A 24281-nucleotide genomic window follows, 5' to 3' on the forward strand; every position below is an offset into this window, starting at 1 on the left:
TGAAAACTAAAAGGTGCTTCCGGCCAGATCAGAATTGTACCCGATTAGCACTACAAAAGCCAATCAAACTGTATGTTAACCAATTTTCTCACCTTCGGTAACGCTTCAGCATTACGTTTGTAACGCACTGTATCACGTAACGAGCTGTCATTCAAATCGAGACGTTAGCTCTGACAGCAGGCTGCAGCTGACAGCCAGCGTGCGGGAGCGAGTGTGATAAAAAAATATCTCGGATTATTCTAGTCGTTTGAAAAGGAAGGAGGAATATACGTGCAGAATCCGCAAGAAAAACACGGCGTTGGCTGACGGTGTGTAGTGTAGGCAGTATCTAAGCGCGGTGGTAGCAAGACAGTGCATGCATCGGAAAAATGTCCAGCGAAACAGACAGCAGCAGTGAAAGGTAAATCGGGATGATGATGATGCACCCATCCAGCGTAACGTAACGCCAAAGGCCGTTTTTCTTTTGCCGGGTTTTGCATTTTCGCTTCGCATCCGGTGGTGAACACAGTGAGCAGGGTGAGCACTTTCTCGCTTCCCCTTCGGAATGCTCTCGCCCCTTCCGTCGGTACCTGGGAATAGGACGACTCCCTTTACATAATCAAACTCCTCCGGGTCGCGACGACGGCGACAGGCGTGAGAGAGTGGAATTCGCAAATATGTTCACCGCGCGCTGGTGTCCGTATCTGGATGAAGTACCCGTACGCACTATTGGAATGGTTTTCCTGTGGGGAAAAGCGTCACCTTTATCGTAGGAAGAAAAACACGTACTCTTCCGTTCGATGGCTCTTTCCAGCAAAAACGGACACCGACCCCACCGCATCACAGTAGCCGCGGAGTGAGAAAATTGACCTTGAACTTGAGCAGCATCTCTCACCTTCTCACCATTACAAAAACCATGCTTCAGTGGATCAACCAGCCAGCAGCAGCCTCTGAAGAAAGGTTCAATTTAAATTGGCTTATTATGGCCCTATACCAATTGCATTACCGATCGGTTAAGGGAATATCTATTTTCGCAAGTCCGGTTTTGTTAGCTAGGCCTTCGTGTATGCGATTCTATTTTTAAGTTCTATTTTTGCCAATGCCGGCAGACAAGACATAGGCAGTCCAGCGCGAGTCTTTTGCTCATGTTTGAGGAGGTTGTTCAGCAATCGTTAATTTAATTGAAATTATTTCTATCCGTAACTTCCTACTAACTCTCTCTGTTTTGTCCATTTTACTTCCCTAACGCACGCCACCAAACCCCCATCACCATCACATTGTTTGCGTTTGACCACGGGTGTGCAGAACTTGACCTAATTCGAATGCACTAACCACACACGGCCGCCGGGTTACACCGAAACACGCCAAAACGCAGCCCCTGTCCGTGTTTAGCGATTCCTTGACCATAGTAATCGCGCGCAGTGCACGCACAAATCACGGAACACGAGCGTGCAGTGGTCAACGGCGGAGTCAAATTAGTGATCGGAAAGCACCGATCCGTTGGAACAACTGTAGCTCATTTGGCAGCAGAAGTGCTCACCAGTCGCGTAGTAAGGATCCTCGGAAGCAAAAGCACGGCACGGACCGGCTTTTGAGTGCGAGAAAGCGTCATGTCCGAGCTAGCGGTCGAAACTAAACGATTAAGTCCCATCGAGTGAGTTTTGATGTTGTGTATTAGAGCGAGTGGTAGTAAACAGCTTTAGTGTTGTTTATTAGAATTTAGAGGTGTTGGTTGATAATCCGTAGTTGTAGAACCTCTGAAGCTTATGTATATTTATAAACTCCATATTATACTATATATTATAAACTGTATATTATAACCGACTTTACTAACACGTTGAAAGCATTATTTGGTAGCCTCCTAAAAACTGCTGTAAATTCCCGCTTTTAAAAATATTTATTCCTATAGCATTCCGATAAAGGTTTAACCGAAAGCAGCTCGCCTTACTAACGCGCACTTTCTTTTGCTTCGCCACCACAATTGCAGCGAGCTGATATCTCCAACCGTGCGAGTAATCCGCGAGGTGTACGAGGGTGAGAATGCACACGAAATGTTCCAGTCCGACCTTAACAAGGCACTGTTCGATAAGGTGCGCTTCATCGTCATCGAACCGACACGGCTCGGCGAGGAAACGGAACGGTGGATCGCGGTCGGCAACTGTCTGCACAAAACCTCCCTAATCAGTAGTGCCGCATCGATAGCAGTTAGTGAGTAGTAGTTGGGACGCAGTTTGGAGAGGAAAAAGGGATACATTTTCACTCCGCCCTTTGCCGCCGTAGGTCTCATCTGGAGGGAAAAGCTCACCATCTACAGTGCTTCCTTCTGTGCCGTGTCGATGTTCTGCACCAGCCTGTACGCCATCTGCTGGACCTGCGATCCGTGTGTGGAGTATCAGGTAAGCTGGGCGTTTTTAGGCGGCACAAGAGCCGTATGGGTGTGTTCTTATTAACGCTTATTGTACTTGGATGCTTGTTAGGTGGAGCGAAAACAGAGAAACCTCATGAAAATCCCCGTCCCGGAAGGTGCATCCTCGCCGGTGGTACTGGTACACACCGGGAACCGGTTCGCCACCTACAGCCACCGAATAATGACCACCCTGGCAGCATCCGTGTGCGTGTGGACCGTGTACAGGGCACTAAAGTAGAGCGCGCCAAACCAAATCCTTCTGCAAGCTAAAACCCACACACACCCACTGTGCACCACAGCGATCCTAGGTTGGATAATCGTAAAATCACTGCCTTATGCAGCCAGAAGGGAACAACGTGTGGGAAGGAAGAAAGCATCCAACCCAGCCCGAACGCGTGATGTTCTTCCGCGGGGTTGCTCAAAATAGTAAGCACTGGGAAAAACAAGGGAAAAGAAAAGGATAATTAATTAACGCGGACAAGGCACCGAGAGGGCACTGCTACTGGGGCGAGGCTTGTGACTGATATTATGTGTAATGCTGCAGGCTATCCTCTTCCTACCGATATCACTTGATAATCTCGATTTGCTCTTCTTGCCAGAAGGGTTAGACCTTAGAAGAAGATGAAGGTTCGATCATAGATCATCGTCGTGGTGCGCTACCATGATGCGCTGTTGCTAGGAAACGAACCGTCAATCAGGTTTGTTTATGTTGAGAGAGAAAGCGAGAGAGAGAGAGAGAGAGTAACAAAACACTTGCATTTTCACTCTTTTCTGTTCAATAACTGTGTTGTAATATCGGCGGGCCAGAGCCAGCCATTTATCGTCAAGTCCGGTCATCTACAATTTGTTAGCAATAATCGTGCTATCAACCCGCATCGATTAACGTCAGTATGGACCTCAGCAGACACGGGGTCTAAGTGTGAACCAACTTCTGAACACGAAGAAAGTTGTTCTATTAAGCAATTTTCAGGCTGACCGTAATATGGGCGAAGAACTGTGTAAAGAAAATTTGGAATTAGTATCGTTTGGATGTTAACTGCTGCTGTTTGTTCTCTCCTGTTTGTTTTTAAATCCTTTTTTTTAGTTCTTGTTTATATCTCAAACATCTTTTCGGTTGCTTTAAAAACTCAAAGCAAAGAAGCGAAAGGCGTTTAGGAACGTTTAATAGGGCAAAGTAATCCCAAAAACAGAAGACGCTTTTATTGTGACGACTGTGAGGAAAGGAAAAGAAGAAAACAGGAAAAAGGCTGATTAGAAGTGAAAGGTTTGCACATACACACACGCGCGCACGATTAAAAGGTGTAGAGTCGTGTGTATAAGAGTAGGAAGCAATTTCCGTAGTAGTAGCTGCGCATTTAAGATGATAAGGGAAAAGGGAGCCAAATAGTAATTAGTATTACCCCGGACGCAAACGACAATTGTTTTACAGCACACAAAACATAGAGAGAGCGAGAGAGAGAGAGAGAAAAAAAGAAGGCAAAGAAGCGCTGGTGTGTTGTTTGGAGTAAGATGGAAAGAATCGGTGAAAATGCGTACAAGCGAATGGAACGAATTGTTATTGCATGAGCGATTAAGAAAATGCATTTTAAGTGCATTTTAAGTTTCTATTTTTTTGATTAAGTTTGCCGTTCGTTGTTTCCACCCACAGTTTGTGGCACCCTGAAAGCTCGTTAGCGGCGGCATTTTAGTCACATCGCACTTCAGAGTGCCAGTACTCGCAGCGACAAGTGTGCGTATAAGATCCTCCTTCCATTTGGCCAGCAGCAAACACACACACACACAAGAAGACAAAGCGGCGGGTTTTCCTCCACACTCTCGAGAGGACAATAACCGGGGAAGGGACTGGAGTAGTAGTAATCGTTTCCCACATACAACCGTCGCAAGAAAATGTGCACGTTCTAGAGATGTAAAGGAGCAATAGAGCTTGTTGAAGGTGTGAGTGAGTGAGTGAGAAGGAATTGTTGAACATAAGCGTGTGTGTGAAAAACACACACACACACACAACTCGAACGAAAGGTTAAAAGAGAGGGACGATGAATAGAGGAATGGAGCGAAGGTAATTTAGCGAGCGCAACTGTTGTAACATAGCGTTATTCTCATGCTGTACATAGCGACGACTGTAAGTTAGAGCCGTATGAGAAATGGTTAAAAAGTTTAGTTTTCAATAAAAAAAAGACGAAAGACACGAACCGGACAACGTGAGGAGATTGTGGATGGTAGCGTTTTTTGATGATGACTAGTTCAAATGTGCTTGTATGTATAGCTGGAGCCAGTGGATACAGAAGATGCCGGAACAGTTTGGGCTGTCACTTTCACTTGGAAGCCTGGCTCTAGAGAGGACTACTTAGTTAGGGCATATACTCGTTTTTGAAGCCCTCTAATTGCGGAAATGCTTACAGAAGAGTCTACGAATCTGAGCTAAGAAGTACAAATATACGCTCGTATGATGTTCAGAGTAGCATGATCCTTGAAGTCGTTCGATCAAGCCTATCTTTATCTTGCAGTGGTCAAAATTAACAGTGACCGAAATAGGTAGTTGTTTCCGGGACACTTCTTCCTTGGCACTACAACCTCGAAAGGTCTCGACCTGCCATTTCTGGGTTTTATGTGAGTTGATTTTACCTGTAGCAAAGTAGTCAGTCCTGCGTAGGGAGAGGCGGTCTGGATGGGATTTGAACTCCGGTCCTGCCGGGACACTAACAGTTCCTTTTCCGAAAAACATTTTTCCAGGAAGATCCTCAATCGCCTAAGGGATATAGATCCTGGTTCACCTGGTGTTGGGTAGTGAGCTTCCGGGAGGCTTCACTTCAATAAAATGAGGGTTCTGAGATTTCAAAAAGGTAGCCCCGCACTCTTTGGCCTCTTTGCACTCTCCAACCTCTACCCCCCCCCCCTCCCCCTCTGTGAGTGCGGAGCTCTCCTCTTTAAAAAGAGCTACTTGACCCAACACACCTCTTTTACTCTACCAACGATCCTCTTTTACCCGACGGCCTCGTCATCCAACCAATATCTAATATCTGATATTAGTTCGTAGCCGAATAGGACCGTATTCGTCGTCCAGGAGGACGCCTCATCTGCCAAAGAAGTCTTGTCGTCGAAGGGGCCCCCCCCCCCTTGTCATGTAAGGAGTGGCGGGGACCGAGTGTCCTTAAGGCACTTAGAGTAGTGTAGCCATCACCTTTGCTATATGGTCAAAAATCATCACCGCCAGTAAAACAGCTGCCCCGAGGTACACCACCACATGCAAGGATACTACTACTACTAGACCATCCTGGAGAAGTTTCACTGTACAAAACAGGCCTGTCGCGATGGAGGGAATTGGACGCGTCCCGTATTTGTGGAAGGACAACGGAGAACCTACCACCACAATGACAATAATCTCAATACTATTGCACCACGACCGAGTGAAGCATAAACCCCTCCTCTTCTTATTTTCTCAATTCTTTTCGTTTTGAACACACCAGAAAACACTTCATTATTTATTCGTTACTTGGCGTTCCTACTCCAGAACGATGGAAATATATTTTATAAATCGAAATGAGAGACGTTGCACCACACCACTACACTAAATACTTAATTATAAAGCTGTGTCCCCCCCCCCCCCAATCAATCATCCTTCTGGCCTAGGCCTTCCTTCTGCACTACACCTTTCTTATTGGGTTTTGTAATCACAAATACACCTCTAAGCTAGCGAGAGGACCGGCGGCACCTATGTAAAGGAGTTATATGATATCTGTAAAAAAAAAAAACGAAATTGGAGATAGAAAACGAAATTAAAAAATTGATTTCATCTGCCTGCCTTTTGTGGGTGAAGAAACAGTGTTGTTGAAAGGTCAGTTTAATACAGAAATATCATGACATAAAAAAATGTTCATTGATCCGAACTTATCTATATTTTATAAATCATCATTTACAGAGGAGAGGGAAGCATTTCTCTGCTTCCTTCACCTACTCTCTACAGCGGAGCAAAGGCCAGAAGAATATAATAAAACATGAGTGTACCTCGCCTTACCTCTTCAACTTCTTATCCGCCGCCGGATTTAGAAGAACACTTTCTACCAGATGCCCCTAACCAGAAAAGACCTCTCACACAGTATGAAGGTATGAAGAAAAACTGAAATAAAAAGAAAAAGAACTTATTGAAGGTGTGTTTGCTCTCTCCTGCGGTGCAACATTGCGAACAGCTTTATAGATTTAAATCATTTATCAGTCGTTGATACATTTTAATCATTCTTTCGCCGAGCATAAGGCTGTATTAGCGTATATTAAAGGATAACATCACGGTAAGTGTCTTGGGGGCAGAACTAATGACAAAGTAATGCAGGTGAAATACTTACATTTGCTTGAGTGTGCCTTAGATTTGCTGCCAGTGTTCCACTGCAAGTACTGAGTGTGATCCGTCGTACTGTGAAAAACGAACAGCAACGAAATGGAAATGAGAATAAAAAAATGCTTCGTTAATACAAATTAACAAATGTTGGGAAAAAGTGATTGGTTGAAGAAAAGGGGTCAGATTCGTTTGTTAAATCAATGTTAATTCATTGTCTATCTTGCGCATATGCTATGTTTCATCAGGGCAAAATTCGAAAGGGGGTTTGGATGCTGTGACTTAAGAGGTAGGAATTGTAATTATTCTTCAGCGTGATTTAACTTACCCATTGCTAACATCTAGTCTGCCCGTTCCGTTCCGATTGTTCAGTGAGCTTATCTGGAAATGAAATAAGAGCAACAGTAAGTGAATCAATGTCACTTGTTGCTTTAGCACAAAGCAGTGAAAAAACACTTCCTTCCACTTTTCTTCCATACAATATCAGCAGTGTTGTTATTTCATTCTAACCTTGAGCATAATAAGGCGTCGGAGTATATTAAATTAAACCATCACGGGTGTGGAATGGAAAACGCAGCTAATCGACAAGCACAGTGCTATCAGAAAGTTGATCGAATACGTACCTATAAATACTGGCATTCATTTTAGAACAGACCGCCACCCCCAAGGATACTGGCTGACACATTTGGTAGACACATTCTCTAATAAAACAGTCAGTTTGGACAGATATAGCCGTACGGGGTAGCACGCACAGCAGCATGAGCGATGTTATTAGCTGGAGAAAAGGAAAGTGGAGAAAAACCCAATGATTTAGTAATGCCATTGTCAATAAAGAGTTTTCGTTATGATGATGCAGCTTTCAGTATTACAGTAGTTTATTTCAATAGAATTCAAAAGTCTATCTTGCTAATATGTAAATATCATCAAGCAGAATGGTTGTATAAAAAAAGTGTAGCATAAATATGCTAGTGCGGTTGACCAAGTCTTACCTTTCGTTCAATACAAGTTTAAAATCAGTCAAGATGCGCTCTCTTGCACTTTTCTCCAGAAGACAGATGCGCACACAAATCCCCCCAGCACACAGTGAAGTGTAGAGAAAATGAAAGGGTAATCTATTTAAAAGAGGAAAAAAATGTAATCAAAATTAGTGGAAATGTACAATAAGAGCTCATTTAACACACACACAATAATGAAAATTGTTTCAGGGTATCCTCATACGTCGTAACCAAAGTAATATTCTTTGAGGTGTCCAAAGAGTATTAAATCATCATTTTGTAGCATAAATTATAGCACAATTTATACAATAAAATCAAGTGGCCTTAATCTTAAAAATATCTAAATATTTAATGGAAAAACTTACCCATTTAAAAAAGTTGTCGTCACTACCTCCACGGTTTAGTTCGTTTTTCTGGAATATAAAAAGAAGGCTTATGAAAATTCTAATAAGTATGTGAAGTGTTCAACAATTACACTTGAATATTTTTTCAGGGTATCCTCATGTGTCGTAACCAAAAATATATTCTTTGAGGTGTCCAAAGAGTGTTTAATCATCATTTTGTAGCGTAAATTATATAAATTCAGCGCCTTCAAGAAATGATTTCTAAAAGCCAGGCTACATGATGCGAGATGCCAAAAAGATTTCGCCTCCTCGAGCTGAAATCTCGGAAAGATTTCGCTCTCTGTCATTTGCTATGCGTTGCCATGGTAGTTAGATTTCGGTTGAAGAGAGCGATAGTACGAATTGCTCTAAAAAAAACGCCGGTAGATGAGCCGAGATGTTTTTGACGTAAAAAATTCGCCTTTTAATCGAAAGCCTTTTTGGCATCACGTATCATGTAGCTTAGGGCTTAATACTTCATAAAAAACTTACCCATTTCTGCAATGTAAGTGGCCAGATCTCGTCATCACTCCACAGTTTAGTTTAATGCGTTTAACTGGAAAATAGCAACAACAAAAAAACATCCTTAAAAAAGTCCCTAAAATATACGTGGAGTTTTCAATAAATATATATAAAAAAATTGTTCAGGGTATCCTCATACGTCGTAACCAAAGATATATTCTTTGAGGTGTCCAAAGAGTATTCAATCATCATTTTGAAGCATAAATAGGAGTAAAATTCAAATAAAAATTGTCGTAAGGCTACCGCCTAACGCTTCATAAAATAAAAACTTACCCATTTTTAAAGTATAGGTATCCAAGTGTTCTCATCACACCACAAGTCCAATGCGTTTATCTGGAAAATAAAAAAAAAACCTAATGAAAAATCTTAAAATGTATGTGAAGTTTTCATCAAGTATATGTGAAAATTGTTTCAGGGTATCCTCATACGTCGTAACCAAAGATATATTCTTTGAGGTGTCCAAAGAGTATTAAATCATCATTTTGAGGCATTAATTACGTTGTAAATGCACTCAGTGTCGGCCTTAAAAAAAAGCTGAACAGGCGCATAACTTACCTACGTAAATAGGGGACGGAGGGCGACGCTCAAACGCTATATGCACAACAGGGACAAACCTAAAAAGAATAGAAAAAAAACTTGAATGTATTTATCCCTTATCTTTCCCAAAAGTTGGATGGGCACAAAAGTGGAGAGGTTGTCAGGAAACGAAGTTGGTAAACAGCAATTGTTCTTTGGTGTCCAAAGGTCATATTGGTAAAATCATCATTGCAGTGTTGTGAGAGACAATATAAAAAGGAACAACAATTCGATGAGCAAACTTACCATTTGAAGTAGGATGATATAGTAGACCGCCCACAGGACGATATCGGGGTTCAATCTGAAATAAAACAATAACAATTTTTAAATGAGACAGTAAAATGACAGGGAACATCCTCGGGATGTCGTACGCAAGCGAATGCTCAGTGTTAAGGAATATATAATCAATCGATATTCAGAAGTGTCCAAAGGTCATAAGGTGCAATTCATCATACAAAGCCATGGTAAACTTCTTATCGTACAGGGAGTAAGGAAATCAAAACTTACGTTAGTTGGAGGAATAGAAGAGTTGTGGCGCACGCGGAGAATAAGGAATTAGAATGCATATCGCGTCCGTATGTCCTCCAGCTTCTTGGCCACCTCACTCGGCGTCCGTCCCAGATCCGACGCAATGCTCTTCTGCTTGGCCGGATCTAGCGAAGTGAACTGCTCGCACAGATCGCCATCCATCACATTCTTCACCGGGTAGTAGTAGCTCCGGTAGCTCAAGTGATCCCGCCCGCACATGGGCGGATTTTCATTCCGCATGTGCATCTCCAGATGCTGGAAAAAGTCAAAGTCTTCGCGGCTCGTGAACGGTACCAGCGCACCGACGGTACCGCTCATCGTCGCATAGATGACCGACTCGGAACCGCCCGGGATGAGCGTGGCCTTCTGCAGCGACATGACGATCTCGCCCAGATGGAAGGTGCAAATGTTTTCCGCCTTCTGCGAGGCACCGTTCAGCAGGCCCCGATCCCACAGCGCCTTATTGCCGGTCGGATCCTCGTCCACATCGTCCGACACGGAATGGGGCAGGCGCAGAATGGCGATGTTACCGAACTTATCGCCGGTCGCGATCGTATCGTAATCGAGCAGGGTGGCCGATGTAATCCACCGTGGGTGGGTGTCATCGGCAAAGATGATGAGCTGGTTCTCGGCACGCTTGTACTTGATGCAGTACACCGATTCCTGCACGTCCGACACGTACACCCGCTGGCCCATGCCTTGAATGTTTACGATCTGGTTGGGAATGTGTTTGTTTTCGCACTTGCGCAACAGCTTCTTCTTGCCCAGATCGTAAATGCGCAGCACCTTGCCAATGCCGGCAAGCAGCCGGCCCTGGAACGGGGCGAGCGCACCGGGCGCATCATCAATCTCCGTCCGGTGCATGTGCTCGAGCTGGTGCGTTTGGCTGTCCACCCTGTACACGTCGATGAAGCCACCGTTGCTGATTTTTGGGTTGATTTGTAAGTCCTTCGCGACGCCGGCCACCACATACCACTTCTGGTCGACGGCAAAGCGTACGAGGGCGAGCGACAGTACGGCTTCGTTCTGCGCCAGCTGCACCTTCGAGTACGTGTGCCCGTTGATCGGATCCATCACACGGATCTGCGACGCCCACATGCCCGTGCCGGCCTTTGGCGACGAAAACACGTCCTCCGGCAGCACCTCGTTGATGAACGCGTCGGCCATTTCGTTCGCCAGCTCCTGCTCATCCTCACCGGCCGCTTCGCGCATCTCGTCCGCCATCTGCTTTTTGCGGATGGTTTTCGTTTCCTCCGTGTACGCGTTGTGGTCGGTTTCGCTGATGATCAGCTTGCCCGTTTCGTGATGGATCGCGAATCGCTTGGGCGTGTACTCGAGCGGGAAGGTGATTTGGTTGAAAACGGCACCAAGCTTCTCGAGTGCCAAAATGCGCAGCGTGTTGGTCGAGATGGCGACGATACCTTCCGAGCACTGTTCGCTCGAGAAGCCGGACGCGTACTCGAGCGTTTCGTACGAGAGCGGTGTCAGATGGAAACGGTTCTGGTAGTAATAGCTCAGCCAGGAACGGCTAGACATTGCCAGGACCGCCTCGGAACCTTGCATCTGTATGCGGAACAGCTTGACCGGCCGTGAACCGAGGTAGCGTGTGCGTGTGTCGGCCAGATCGCCCGATACCGGATCCAGCACCGTACGCAGCAGCACCCCGTTCGTGAGGCCAATGTTTAGATAAATGCAGCCGGTAGTGGTGGTCACACCTTCGTCGTCGTCCGACATTTCCACCGTGCCCATTTCGACGATGCAGAGCGATTCGGCCGCAGAGGGTAGTGCTTGCATGGAGCGCGGCGAGAGACAGTCGGCCGGATCCAGCGATATGATGCGTACGGTGTTGTCGGCCAAACCGACGGCCAAAAACCACGACCGCTGTTCACCGCTGGGCACCGACCCGAGCGCCATGCACATGACTTCGCTGGGCATTTTCTTACGCTCGGTGTACTCGTTCAGTTGGCCGGTCTAGAAAGTGAAAGAGAGGGAGAGAGAGAGAAAAGGGAGTGGTTAGTAACGATGAGTTCAATATTTAATAAGCATAATTAATAATGGGTTGAGTCAGAACTGCAGGACACATTGAAATACATTCTTCAAAGCTATTCGGTTTCAATTAGATCATCAGTTAAAAAAAAGAGTCCTTCAGAGGACGCTTAAGTTCGATAAATGCGTCCTTACCGGATCCATTTCGAAGTAGACGAGTTCACCACCGGAAAGGGCGATGACGACCTGCCGCTGATTAACCGCACACTTCATGATCGTCTTCTTGCCCGGTGCTTTCCATTCGTTCACCCGCTTGTCCGCCCGGATGTGCCGAATGCCGTCCGGGTAGACCTGCACCAGCGCATCATCACCGAGCGCACTGCAGCACAGGGTGGGAGTCGTTCCGAGGAAGCCACTGTCCGTCACTTCCTCGACCGTATCGCCAATGCTCAGCACCAGCGTGGCGTTCACGAACGATACGATGATGTACGCATCGAACTCGTCTGGAAGAAAGAAAGCAGAACGGAAACGCACAACAATCCACCAGATCCTTCATTCAGTTGGGCAGGCACAAATTGATACTTGTGCAAAACAGGAATTGTTGCCTAGCTATTTGTTCTCCGAATCCACACACACACACGTCGTGGATTCACATTTACACGGCCCTAGCTTTTGTAGTAACGCTCGGTTGCAGTGTTCCTATCATAAATGTATCGCTTTTCTTACCTACTGGCCAACGGTCATTTTAAAAGTGTGTGTGTTTGTGGTTTGTACGATAGGATCACATTTCCAACACACTTCTCTCACACAATGCCTGAAAATGAGAGGAAAACTGGTGTTTGTGATTGCAATTTCTACTCATGGTTGGGAATTTATACAGCCTAACCCAGCAGGCCGTGGCAAACCAGTAACGTTTTGGCACGATTACTGCGATGCCGCCTCTGTGGTTAGTTGTGATAAACTAGCTTATCGACGAACACCAGCTTTTAGAATTATTATCATACGTCAACCAACTTCCTTAATGCTAAGCACTTTTAAGGGCTAACACAGGTGGACATGAGATGTGCCGCGCATTACACAAGACCGAATGAGTAGCGAATGAGTTCGAAAATCATGTCTCCCTTATAACCCTTAAAAATGGAAATTTAAAACGATACCACCAGTATGCACTGTGTTGCTATGATCCACACTTACCATCGATTCTTTTCTTGACGGTCCACACAGCATTCGGATTACCGGGCAGCTCCGAGACGGCCATTTCCGACACCTCCAACCCATGCCGAAGAACTCGGATCGAGGAGCGGGGTCCCCGACCGCACGCCAGGTACAGCTGCGGTGTGTCTTCGTTCGCCAAATCCGCCACCTGACAGCCAAGGATCGGTGCGTACGACGGAATGTCGTCCACCATCACCAAATTCTTCAGCTGTCTCGGCGCGAAAAAGAACGTATCGCCCTCCTCGAGCGGCATCGCCGAACTAAACTCCGGCTCATCGTCATCGTCACCAAGATGGGCGATTTGGTACAGATAGTGGTTGCCGAACTCGCACGCCACAAACAGGAAGCCCGTCTTCAGCACGCACATGGCCGTTGCCGGTGGTACCGTGTCGAAGTACTTCAGCTTTATCTCCGACACCACGTCGTCGTCCGTTTCGAGCGTCACCTTGAAGATATCGCCCTGCTCCGTCTGCACCAGAAAGAAGTACATCGATTTGGTGCGATGCGTGGCCGAGCAGATGAATATCATGCCCCGCTCGGGATCGTCCAGATCGTTACGGCGGCGCGGAATCGGACAGCGGATGTCATGCTGGTCGCCCAGGTTTTTGTACGTCAAATAGTTCTCCGAGCAGATCAGCACACCGGACGGTCCATCGTTGCCGCCCGGCACCGAGATGAGAAAGTTGGCGTGCTCCTCGAGCGGTTCCGAATATTTGCGCACCACGTGGTTCAGTCCGAGGTCGAGCTCGTAGAACGTGAGCGTTTGCTGCGTCTTGGTGGCCGCCTCACCGGTGGGATCTGTATCGGCCTCCTCGTAATCGATTTCCAGACAGGCAAACATAGGATTTTCAAACCCGACATCAACGCCAACCATGTGGTAGGTGAGGGTGTTGGATTTGTGCGCTTCCAGCGGGGATGAGATGGTGAGTCGGGCCTCGGAATCGCGGTTCAGAATGTAGACAAGCTTCTGCTTCTCTACCGCTCCGATCATAACGGCGCGACCCTTCGGATCGATCGCCAAATATTGGCCGGGCACGATACGCCGGCATCCCGATTTGCCGAACGTTTCCTGGTGTACCTTTTCGAGCTGATTCTTAGCCGGATTGTACTCGAGAATCACAATGCGTCCCGAGTCCGAGCCGATCACGGCATAATCTGTAAAGAAGCAGTAGAGAGAAGCAAACATTAATTCCTCGTTTTGCATGTGGTAAGAAACATGTTTTAGTTGGAGACATTTGTAAGCGCAAGTTTCAATTCAAGGTGTGATTCGTACAGCTCCCTCAAAAGCGACATGCGTCCGGATCTTGCTTACTATGGGCGCATCAAAAGTTTTCTGGCACACTAACCCATGCCCTGGTTAGGGGCAGGAAACGTGTACCCGAAGCAAGAAACGCCGTAAAATTATTGTCCCCTCGTTTGACAGCCAACCTAACCTCACTTTCGCACCAACTGTCAAAAAATGACCAAAATGCCTAGTCCAAATTAGGCATGCCCATCGCGCAACAATTAATTTAGCGCATTAAGGGCACACGAGCAAATCAACCATATTTTGGCCAAACCGGGCGGATTCCAATACGCCCGGGAGGATGGCATTTAATCGAACGAACTAAACAGGCAAACCACAAGCTAACCTACCTTTCGACCCGCCCGTCAGTCGGAAGGACATCAACGAGCGCACGACGCCGAACACTTCCGTCTGTAGCAACGTGTGAACCTTGCCCGTGTTCGGATCCGGCCGTACCAGCTCCAACCCTTTGCCCTTGGCAAGCAAAATTTCCTGCAACTTGGTGCCGGCAAAGCTTCCGTGCACCGCGTGCGTGATGCCGGTGGCGCGTTGTAAGATGAAGTTGTACAGATACATCTTGGCGTCGAACCGTACAAAAAAGGCCACTAATTCTATCTTCCCTCACAACTCTGTGTGTGTGTGTGCGCTAGGTGCTTTACTCTGAACGCAAGGAATGGAAGGCTCTCCTGCAAAGAGGGTCGAAAGATAGCATTTTACAGTAACAACCGCTATGATTGAGGTTAGGTGCGACATGCCGCGAGCATCACCCCCTCCATCTGCTGTGCTCACGGGTGCGCTTGCCGTCGGATGAGAATAATCCACCCACAGCAGCTCGTTAGCGGTAATTCCGAGTAAAATTCATGGCGAACTTACCGTGCAGAGAATTATCCAAATAGCAGTACAAACTGGCGTACTACATGGCTACAGAAAATACACGCGTATTCGGAGCCAAGCGTTCAAGAGTGTTCGTCAGCAGGAAGTCAGCAGAGAAAATGGCAGAAGCGTGAACTCGCTCTGAAAAAGGAAGACGGCGGAAGATGACATACGAGAGGCTGCACAATTGACTGCAGCAAATGATGACGTTTCAGCTTTTGACATATCGGATCGGTTTTATTTGTTTAAAATTATTTTTGTAAAATAAAAATGGTATTTTTAATTGGAAGACATCAGCCAAATGTGCTCAATATAAGGATTTATTCAAAACTGAGTTTTGTTTTAGGGAAAAACACTTGCCATATAACACCATGCTAATAATTTGCTATGGTAATGCATTGAACTATTGCCACGAACTCAAAGGTTAAATGAGCTGTGAATTCCAACATTTTACACAACTAATAAATAAGTTAGTAGCAGTATCAAACAGTATTGTGTATGATTCATTCCTTCGAAAAGTGTCGATTTTTCCAGAATATGCCAGCATTTCTAGAACGCACGCATAAACCCTTTGATCCACCCTGTACGACGTTTCTCGAATATTCATCGGCCGGCTTCGGCGCGCTCTTGCTCTCTTTCTACGACGTTCGAGAGCTCTCCCGGCTGTTTGCGAGAGGCGTGCTTTGATGTATATAAGCAGCGGAGAGAGCTCTCGGAGTTCATCAGTTCAAATCCAACAGCGCCAAAGCGAAACGGTCAAAGCGACGCACTACAGCGAACTATTCCGCATCAAAGCGATCTCCCAACGCAAGGACATTCGGTCAAGAGTGAAAGTGAAAAGTGAAAAAGGAATCCTTCAGTGAAAAGCAGTGAAAATGTCGATCGTACCGATTTTCTTCCGCAACTGGTGGGACGACGAGTTCGATCGTCCGCTGTGGAACTCCCGGCTGCTGGACCAGCACTTCGGTGGCGGTGTAACCGCGGATGACCTTCTAAACGTGATCGCATCGGTGCCCGATCGTCGGCTCCAGCAGCGCCATCACCACCACGGTCTGCATCCTTCGAGCCGGTACAATCGTCCGTGGCACAGCTCGTGCGTGGCCACCAATCGGGACAGCGGATCGACGGTGAACGTGACGGGCGACAAGTTCCAGATCAACCTGGACGTGCAACAGTTCTCGCCCGAAGAGATCTCGGTGAAGTACGTGGACAAGTGCGTCGTGGTGGAGGGCAAGCACGAGGAGAAGCAGGACGAACATGGCTACATCTCGCGCCACTTCGTCCGACGCTACATGCTCCCGAACGGGCACAACGAGAACGACATCGTGTCCTCGCTGTCGTCCGACGGCATCCTCACGATTACGTGTCCCCGCAAGGAGATTGAGCAGAAGAAACCGGAGCGAGCCATTCCGATCACGCAAACTGGACAGCCGATGAAAAAGTTGGCCTCGGACAGTGCACAGGGCAAGAAGGAGGGAGAGAAGATGGAGCCATAAGTCTGATAATTACTATTACCACTACCACTAAAGATAAAATATGCATTAAGAGTAATAAATTAATCATCAATCACTTAAAACTTCAGTGACTTATTCAAAAAATTTCCCAAAAATATCCGAACTAAGTAAATTTATGAGCCAGTCTGGAAATTAATGATATTGTAATTTAAAGGTAAAGTAATTGTCCAATTGTAAGTAAAAGTATGTTACAGAGATTTATGTTATTAATCTGATATTGATGTTAAATATGCATTAAATAACTTTACTATAGCTGTGCTAGGTAACTTACGCACTCTATCCCTAAAGTCATTTTAGCACAGTAAACTTCTTTCTTAACAGATAATTTAAATAAAGTTAGACTCGATATTGTGTAAAGCGAGTACATATTTAACACACTTATAAGGGACTTCATACGGCATGATCCGGGAACACAAATCCCAACCAGATAGCCCCCCCCCCCTTTCGCAGTGTACCTGACTATCCAGCTACGGATAAAAACAAGTCATGAAACATTATTACGTGGATTAGAAAGAAGAGGAGGACCCGAGACTGTTGCTTACATTTAAAGCAGGACAATGGCTCCTGTCTTAATACCATCGAGGAGCGGAGTGGAAAGAAACTTTTTATGATAGAAGAAAGAGATCAGTTACTTAAATTTACAAAACTCCTGTTTTATACAGATCAGCAGATGTTTGATTTGATCGTGGTAAAAATGTATTTACTTTATGAAGTTCATGTTAAAAATACCTTCATGTATAAAACAGGCAAGAGTCTGAATAGATGCCTCCCCCCCCCACTCACGGACACTGATTTTTTCAACTGAGTTACCCAAAAAGGTATATTTTACAGACTTTTTACTGTAAGTATTTCTTCTAAAATTCTTCTAAATATTGAAAAGACTAATAAAGCAAAGTAATGGGTAAGTGAGTTTTTTTGTTTAGTTTTTTATTACTTACTACAATTTAGAAAATAAATCCAGTTAAACGAGGTGAGTGAGTTAAAACGAGGTGAGCGAATGGGTAGTCGGCTCGGAGAGTTAAATCACCAATGAGTTGTTTAACTCATGAGTGAGTTAAAACGCAGTGAGTGAGTGACTAGTTGGCACGGAGAGTTCAATCATTATTCAATATTAAACGCTTCGTAACATTTAACTCACTATTATAACACATTCATTCTGATGTAACTCACGCTACTGAGTGGTTATTCCCATCACTAGTGCACTGTACCATATCTTTTCAAAGGGAACGGAGGATTCGCTCTAGCCGTAATGTGACACAAAGCTCTCGAAAATTCCATACCATCGAATCACGCTAATTACTTAAGGCTTTGAGACGGGACGCAGTACACTGAGTGACAATAGTAATTGTCACTTAGTAGAAAATTCTTAATAACATGCCCAGGCTGGGTTAAAATGCTGGCTGTCCCTTCTTTGTCATCTGTTCATTTAGGCACCCATGACCAGTCCCTAAATAAGATGCAAAATTAGGAGTATGTGATAGCAAGATACATTTGGAGTAAATTTGTTAAATGTTTGATATTTTTTTGTTGAAAATGTTTGCGCAAGCGTGATAAACAAAAAACTAAACTAACTTTGGAAGATTAAAATTAAACACTAAGCAGCATGTACGATTTTCGATCGGTCGAATTAGAAAGCGGTCCTGGTTAATTTTAATCACTGCATTGCTTGTTCATTCGGGTCAACGACCAAGCCCAATGACTCAGCGGGTTCTCTCGCAACTGAATCTGCATCATACATTGTAATGGTGTTAAATTGGTACATTGAATTTATTTAAATGGCTACAAACTTTAACACAGGCACCGATGCAATCATTAATCTATACAAATTAGAGAAAAAAATAGATTGATGTTCCACATCAGATTTCTTTCATCTACTGAACTCTAGTGATTGAAACCCACACATACGTAAAATAGCACACACACTTAAATTAGAAATTTATTTAACACTTAAACATTAATCAGCAAACTTAAATGAAATGGCGTTGTGATGCAGACTTATGATTCCATCTTCTCTCCCTCCTTCTTGCCCTGTGCCCCGCTGCCGTTGGTGGCTGATTGGTCGGCCGCCAGCTTCTTTACCGGCTGTCCAGTTTGCGTGATCGGAATGGCTCGTTCCGGTTTCTTCTGCTCAATCTCCTTGCGGGGACACGTAATCGTGAGGATGCCGTCGGACGACAGCGAGGACACGATGTCATTCTCGTTGTGCCCGTTCGGGAGCATGTAGCGTCGGACGAAGTGGCGCGAGATGTAGCCATGTTCGTCCTGCTTCTCCTCGTGCTTGCCCTCCACCACGACGCACTTGTCCACGTACTTCACCGAGATCTCTTCGGGCGAGAACTGTTGCACGTCCAGGTTGATCTGGAACTTGTCGCCCGTCACGTTCACCGTCGATCCGCTGTCCCGATTGGTGGCCACGCACGAGCTGTGCCATGGACGATTGTACCGGCTCGAAGGATGCAGACCGTGGTGGTGATGGCGCTGCTGGAGCCGACGATCGGGCACCGATGCGATCACGTTCAGAAGGTCATCCGCGGTTACACCGCCACCGAAGTGCTGGTCCAGCAGCCGGGAGTTCCACAGCGGACGATCGAACTCGTCGTCCCACCAGTTGCGGAAGAAAATCGGTACGATCGACATTTTCACTGCTTTTCACTGAAGGATTCCTTTTTCACTTTTCACTTTCACTCTTGACCGAATGTCCTTGCGTTGGGAGTTCGCTTTGATGCGGAATAGCTCGCTGTAGTGCTTCGCTTTGACCGTTTCGCTTTGGCGCTGTTGGATTTGAACTGATGAACTCCGAGAGCTCTCTCCGCTGCTTATATACATCAAAGCACGCCTCTCGCGAACAGCCGGGAGAGCTCTCGAACGTCGTAGAAAGAGAGCGAGAGCGCGCCGAAGACAGCTGATGAATATTCGAGAAACGTCGTACAGGGTGGGTCAAAGGGCCTGTGCGTGCGTTCTAGAAATGCTGGCATATTCTGGAAAAATCCAATGAATTCGTTTAGTTTACAAATTCCATAAAATTAACTTAATTTTATCTTGATATGATTGTCAAATTTATATTTAGCTATTTTTCTCTTTCTTTCTCTGTGAATAGCTGCCATCTTGTATCTCACTAGCACAAGAAAAGAATATAACTATGGGCAAAAGGGATAATAAATCAAATTATAACTATTTTTTATTATTGTTTATATTCAAGAATCAATAACCTATGTTACTAAATAAATTTTCAGGAAAGAGTTTTAAAGTACATTAAATTCTGTTGTTACAAGATATAGAAATAAACACCTCGTTAATAGTTAATTTTTTGAATAAAGTTTTATTTTTGTCTCAATGTTTGTATCATCAACACAAGATTCGCATCTACCGGTCTATGATAAATGAAATCTAGTCGCCATCGCATTCCTTACCGCCCAGTGTTTATGTTTTTCGTCCAACTTTGCTTGTACGCCAATTTGTCAACTCTTGTTTTGTTTCGTTTGATTTACCTGTTTTCTTTTGATTCGATTCCAAGCTCTCCGATACTTCTTCGATCATCCGATAACTCATTGTAGTAAACAACACTCATCAATTGGGCCGATAGTACCCTGGCTGTATTGGTTTTCGTTTACTGTAATTTGGTGTTCCATTTCCCTATGTAAGCATGTTTCTTCAAGTTTTTCTTCCTTTAAATGATGATCGATGCATTCGGTTCCAGAGTTCGAAACGAGAAACAAAAACTGAGAACCAAAATTAAACCGAAAACAACTCAATGTTTTGCTTTTTAATTAAACTACTACTGAAACTGCACACATCCTACGTGAGATGGTTGGTATGTTTTTATGTACGACTTGCTTTTTTTTAGTTTTCTTTCTGTTTCTATTTCTGGTTTTTTTTTTTAATTTTTTTCGTGTTATGTGTTGGGCTTTTGGGTTTGTTTTGCATTACAAATGTTGTTTCGTTTTTGTTATTATATTGTTTTCCTTCCCTCATCCCTAAGTTAACTATTTTGCTACTGAGTGTGGTTAGTGGGTCACACTTCGTTATTTAGTTTCGTTACGTTAAATAGGTTTGTTGGGTTCTATTTGGGTTTGATTATACGCTTTCATCGACTGTGTGTGTGTGTGTGTCTGTTCATAAAAGTTGATTCGTTAATATCATGGTTAGTTTGCTTTCCTTTTATGAAGGTTCCGTTTACTATTCCTTTGCACCTGTTGCAGTCCACCCCGCATTTGCTTTGCTCGATCTCGTTCGGCATATTTATTTTGCTTCTTTAAACCATGATTTGTGCTTTCAATTCTCTTTCCATCGGATAAACCACAATATACTAATCAAACGATTCCATCTTAAACCCCGCATTGCCTTTTTCGCCGATTTCAGATCACGTCTGCTTTATTGCGTTTCAACGCACCCATTTCTTCAGCTAATTCGATTCGAGTTTGTTAATTTTTTTCTGTAAAACTGTAAGAACGGGACAGGAGCTGAAATAGGAAATGCAGGCAATCATGTCCAAGCCGACACCTTGCTTTCTTTGGTGGTGAATAATAAACACGGTTACTGAGATCACTTGTCACGCAGATTGCATAACTTTAGGCGTACTGCTAGCATTCAAAGCAGGCTGGCGCCTAAAGCTATGCAAACTATGTGCGTTGTGTTAACATTTCCCAATTAGCACATTTTATTCACCCCCCCTTCAGCAACAAGGCTCACACCTGGACTCTTCTGTTAGGGTTCAGTTCATTCTATATATAATCCAACACTAGCGGTGAGTATATCTATTCCTGCAACAAACTATCCGAACCGCTGGCGGCCGCTTAACACACTCTATATGATTTCCAACACGGTTCAAACGCTCAACAAGTAGTACATTGGTGGTAAAAAATATAATGGGGAAAAAGCATGGTGTAGGTAGGCATGCATGGTAGTAGAATCGAAGTAGATAGAATCAATTTGGTGGCTCAAACGGGGTTGCCACTCGGGTTTCCCACCCTAACAATTCCTTGCCTTCCCAACATCAACTTCCTTTCAACAGGGTAGATAGTAATGGTGATACTTTGTCTCGTTAAAACCAGTGCACTCTCCCAGCGCTCGTACGCGAAACCCATCGTTTAACATGGCTTAAAAGTGTTGCAAGCACACACGCACCCAAAATCGAGCCTCGTTCTTCGTGGCTCGTTTCTAGCTCGTGTGTGCCGGACTTCCGTTTCTATCATCTTTGGTCACTATTCCTTTGGTTTTAATCCGACTATTGAGTTGTGCGGTTCTGCTTTTCGATTTCTGTTTTTTGGTTAGCTTTCCAGTTGCACGCATTTCTCTGTTGCTTTATCATATTCGTTACCTCCTTCATTTACATACTTAATTTTGTTTTCTATTTTCTTACATTTAAACAAATCCTGTTTTTACTTTTTCATTTAGTATTTGTGTTTTTTGATTAATTATTTATCCTTTCCTTCTTCCACATTCCTTCTTCCTTTTTACTACATTCCATCACTCGTATTCGTATCTAATTTTTGCATCACCTTTTCCCTTTTTTGTATGTGTGTGTGTCTTTTTGTTTTGGTTAAGAAATTGGTGTTTGTTTGTTTTTTTTTCTACACGCTGCTCAGCAAAACTGTCACTCGCAAAACGGAACGCTTTCGGTAATGTATTTTAGAAAAGAGATAACTAACACTAGAAAAGAAAAGAAAACCAACACAGCTTTCCATTTTCCATACTGGATATCGGATGCCTTCTTCCTAATCACAAGTTGCTTTCCGGTATGCTCTTCCGGCTTTCTTTTCCATCTCGTTTCCTGCCCGTTTAATTATCGTATAATTGACTATTGCACCTATTTCACGACGGTGTACACACGCACATATAAACATTTACTTTAACGCAAAAAATCGACCCGATGCACGAGATGCCGAACGAAAGGAATTGTTTAAGTTTACAGCCATCTATTTAAAAATTTGCATCCAGTTTTAAGGATTCACACATGCCACCGTTCCACTGGTTATTTAAATGTACGATGAACACAACGCAACAACAACCTTCCGAATGTATGCTCCGCTTGAAATGAATCAAACCGTCGAACTGTCAACGTGTGTTTCGGTAATCTAGTGTGCACAGTGTGTTGTGGTGCGAATTGCATACCTTGCAGGAGCAGTCCGATGTTATGCGCTTACTGAGTAAGTATTTCATCGGCATTCCTTTCCACAGCAGAAAATGATCGAAAAATGGTGTAACAAAACCGAACTCGTTCCTATAAGGATGAATTTGGAAAGAAAGCCGCTTATGTTCAATGTTTTAACGTTTCGTTTTCACTTGTTTCCCTTCTTTCGGCTGAAGCACGTGTGGCTCTGTGCTTTCCGTGTGTCCCTGTACTCGATGATATTGAACTAACCTAGCGTTGTTGTCCTTAATGTTAAACACACTAATCGTACACGTTTTTACGTACACCACGTACACATACACTTACTCACAAACAGACAGACAGGCTCCCTAGGGGAAATATCATCAAGTAGGATGGCCGATGGCCGCGGACCAATTGCGTTTCGTTAGTTTAGTGTTACTTTCGGTTTTCGTAAGAAAGAGTTCCCAAACTGTGTGTTTGTTTTTTTGTTGTTGTTAATATCGTTGCTACACAAACGCTCTATCTAAAGTAAAAAGTTACTCGGATGTACGTCGTCCAGACAGTTACACCCGTTACGGTGCCTAATGCCAAGAAACAGCTAACGAAAGCAATATCGTTTAGAGAGTGCTGGTATCGAAACTAAGTGTCAGTCTCAATTTTCGCTTATACGAATGTGTGTTCCACAAGTTGTCTGTTGTGAGTCGTGATAGACAGAGAGAGAGATAGATAGAACAAGAGAAAAGATTGAGTTTGGTTGCTAAGTTTGATTTCGTTTCCATTTGTTTGATGTCCAGAGAGGTTTTCTTGTCTACACATTGTTTTGATCTTCGAGTTCACTTTAATGCACTGGTCCATATTTTCTTATTTTATAAAGCATCGCAGAGAAAAAAAGAGAACCTTAAAATGCCATAAAATTAATATTAACCACTTCTTTTGGCATTTATCGATCAATCAATCTCCCAAAGAAAAAAAAGGTTCCGGCAGTGAGGAAGAATGATTTGTTGTTGGCCAGTTCTAGCGTTCTTGTCACTGTTTCGGTCACTTCCTCGCAAGTCGTACCCTGGTTGATTGAGTTTCTGTATTTTGTATCACTCTCATCGATTTTAATTCCTTTTCATCTCGTTTTTAAGTTATACTTAAAGTATAAAGTTTATGTCGTAGCGAATAATTTAAAAAACTCGTCTTGAATTCCTTTTTTTCTTTGTTTCGCGTTCGATAAAATTTGTCTCATGCTGAAAAAACTATGAAAGTGTTTCAATCGTTGCTGTAAAGATGTCGACACGGCAGGCAGCTTTACCATTGGAGTTATTGCTAATTATCCTCGCTGAAGTGATGGTCGCCGTCATCGGCTGTCACCATTCAGTGGCTAGCTGAAATATTTCAACCCGGCCACCAGCAGGAACTTCTCGATAAACAGTTCCGAATCGAGTACGGCAATGTGAGCGGCACGGCCGATTAGCGCGTTCGCTGTGTGTGGTAGCGCGTGGTGTACGTCGAACCGGGCCAGCGTAAGATCCTGCCGGGCCAGCATGGGCGCTATAATGTTGTGTACCATTTCCCTGTAATAGGAACGAGTAGGCATTAAAATCATTTAGATGGA

At 44.4% G+C, this 24281-nt stretch overlaps 5 protein-coding genes across 10 annotated transcripts in view; 2 read left to right on the top strand and 3 right to left on the bottom strand.

The window, feature by feature from the left end:
• The first annotated feature begins 154 nt into the window (after nucleotides 1-154).
• Nucleotides 155-4580, top strand: LOC118512870 (transmembrane protein 11 homolog, mitochondrial). 2 transcript variants are annotated; one of them, XM_036057960.1, is made up of 5 exons: nucleotides 155-400; nucleotides 1285-1633; nucleotides 1967-2187; nucleotides 2260-2375; nucleotides 2457-4580. In XM_036057960.1, exons 2-5 carry the CDS (start codon nucleotides 1590-1592, stop codon nucleotides 2622-2624), a joined length of 549 nt encoding a protein of 182 aa, XP_035913853.1. In that variant the 5' UTR covers nucleotides 155-400; nucleotides 1285-1589; the 3' UTR covers nucleotides 2625-4580. The 2 variants fall into 2 exon arrangements, with proteins under 2 accessions (XP_035913853.1, XP_035913854.1); XM_036057961.1 differs by lacking the exon at nucleotides 1285-1633 and having other exon boundaries at nucleotides 169-400.
• A 1283-nt stretch (nucleotides 4581-5863) lies between these two features.
• On the bottom strand, nucleotides 5864-15236 carry LOC118512865 (splicing factor 3B subunit 3). Of its 4 annotated transcripts, XM_036057951.1 has the most exons (16): nucleotides 15077-15236; nucleotides 14554-14889; nucleotides 12898-14073; nucleotides 11899-12206; nucleotides 9697-11688; nucleotides 9436-9490; nucleotides 9169-9227; nucleotides 8887-8946; nucleotides 8584-8647; nucleotides 8074-8121; nucleotides 7703-7825; nucleotides 7337-7488; nucleotides 7042-7094; nucleotides 6724-6791; nucleotides 6399-6500; nucleotides 5864-6119 (listed from the first exon to the last, which is right to left on the bottom strand). In XM_036057951.1, exons 2-5 carry the CDS (start codon nucleotides 14777-14779, stop codon nucleotides 9745-9747), a joined length of 3654 nt encoding a protein of 1217 aa, XP_035913844.1. In that variant the 5' UTR covers nucleotides 14780-14889; nucleotides 15077-15236; the 3' UTR covers nucleotides 5864-6119; nucleotides 6399-6500; nucleotides 6724-6791; nucleotides 7042-7094; nucleotides 7337-7488; nucleotides 7703-7825; nucleotides 8074-8121; nucleotides 8584-8647; nucleotides 8887-8946; nucleotides 9169-9227; nucleotides 9436-9490; nucleotides 9697-9744. The 4 variants fall into 4 exon arrangements, with proteins under 4 accessions (XP_035913844.1, XP_035913842.1, XP_035913845.1 ...); XM_036057949.1 differs by lacking the exon at nucleotides 8074-8121; XM_036057952.1 differs by lacking the exons at nucleotides 8074-8121; nucleotides 14554-14889 and having other exon boundaries at nucleotides 15077-15233.
• Nucleotides 15237-15802: 566 nt separating this feature from the next.
• On the top strand, nucleotides 15803-16646 carry LOC118512873 (protein lethal(2)essential for life-like). Its single transcript, XM_036057966.1, has one exon. The coding sequence runs from the start codon at nucleotides 15952-15954 to the stop codon at nucleotides 16570-16572; it is 621 nt and encodes a 206-aa protein (XP_035913859.1). The 5' UTR covers nucleotides 15803-15951; the 3' UTR covers nucleotides 16573-16646.
• Nucleotides 16647-18492: 1846 nt separating this feature from the next.
• Nucleotides 18493-19395, bottom strand: LOC118512872 (protein lethal(2)essential for life-like). Its single transcript, XM_036057965.1, has one exon. The coding sequence runs from the start codon at nucleotides 19225-19227 to the stop codon at nucleotides 18586-18588; it is 642 nt and encodes a 213-aa protein (XP_035913858.1). The 5' UTR covers nucleotides 19228-19395; the 3' UTR covers nucleotides 18493-18585.
• Nucleotides 19396-19893: 498 nt separating this feature from the next.
• Nucleotides 19894-24281, bottom strand: part of LOC118512871 — a 43196-nt gene continuing 38808 nt past the window's right edge. For both annotated transcript variants that reach the window (XM_036057963.1, XM_036057962.1), the window contains one exon: nucleotides 19894-24240. In XM_036057963.1, the coding sequence (XP_035913856.1) occupies nucleotides 24048-24240 (193 nt within the window). In that variant the 3' untranslated portion in view covers nucleotides 19894-24047. The remainder of the gene's footprint in view (nucleotides 24241-24281) is intronic.

Source organism: Anopheles stephensi, chromosome 3 (genome assembly GCF_013141755.1).
Source record: "Anopheles stephensi strain Indian chromosome 3, UCI_ANSTEP_V1.0, whole genome shotgun sequence".
Taxonomy (NCBI): Eukaryota; Metazoa; Arthropoda; class Insecta; order Diptera; family Culicidae; genus Anopheles; species Anopheles stephensi.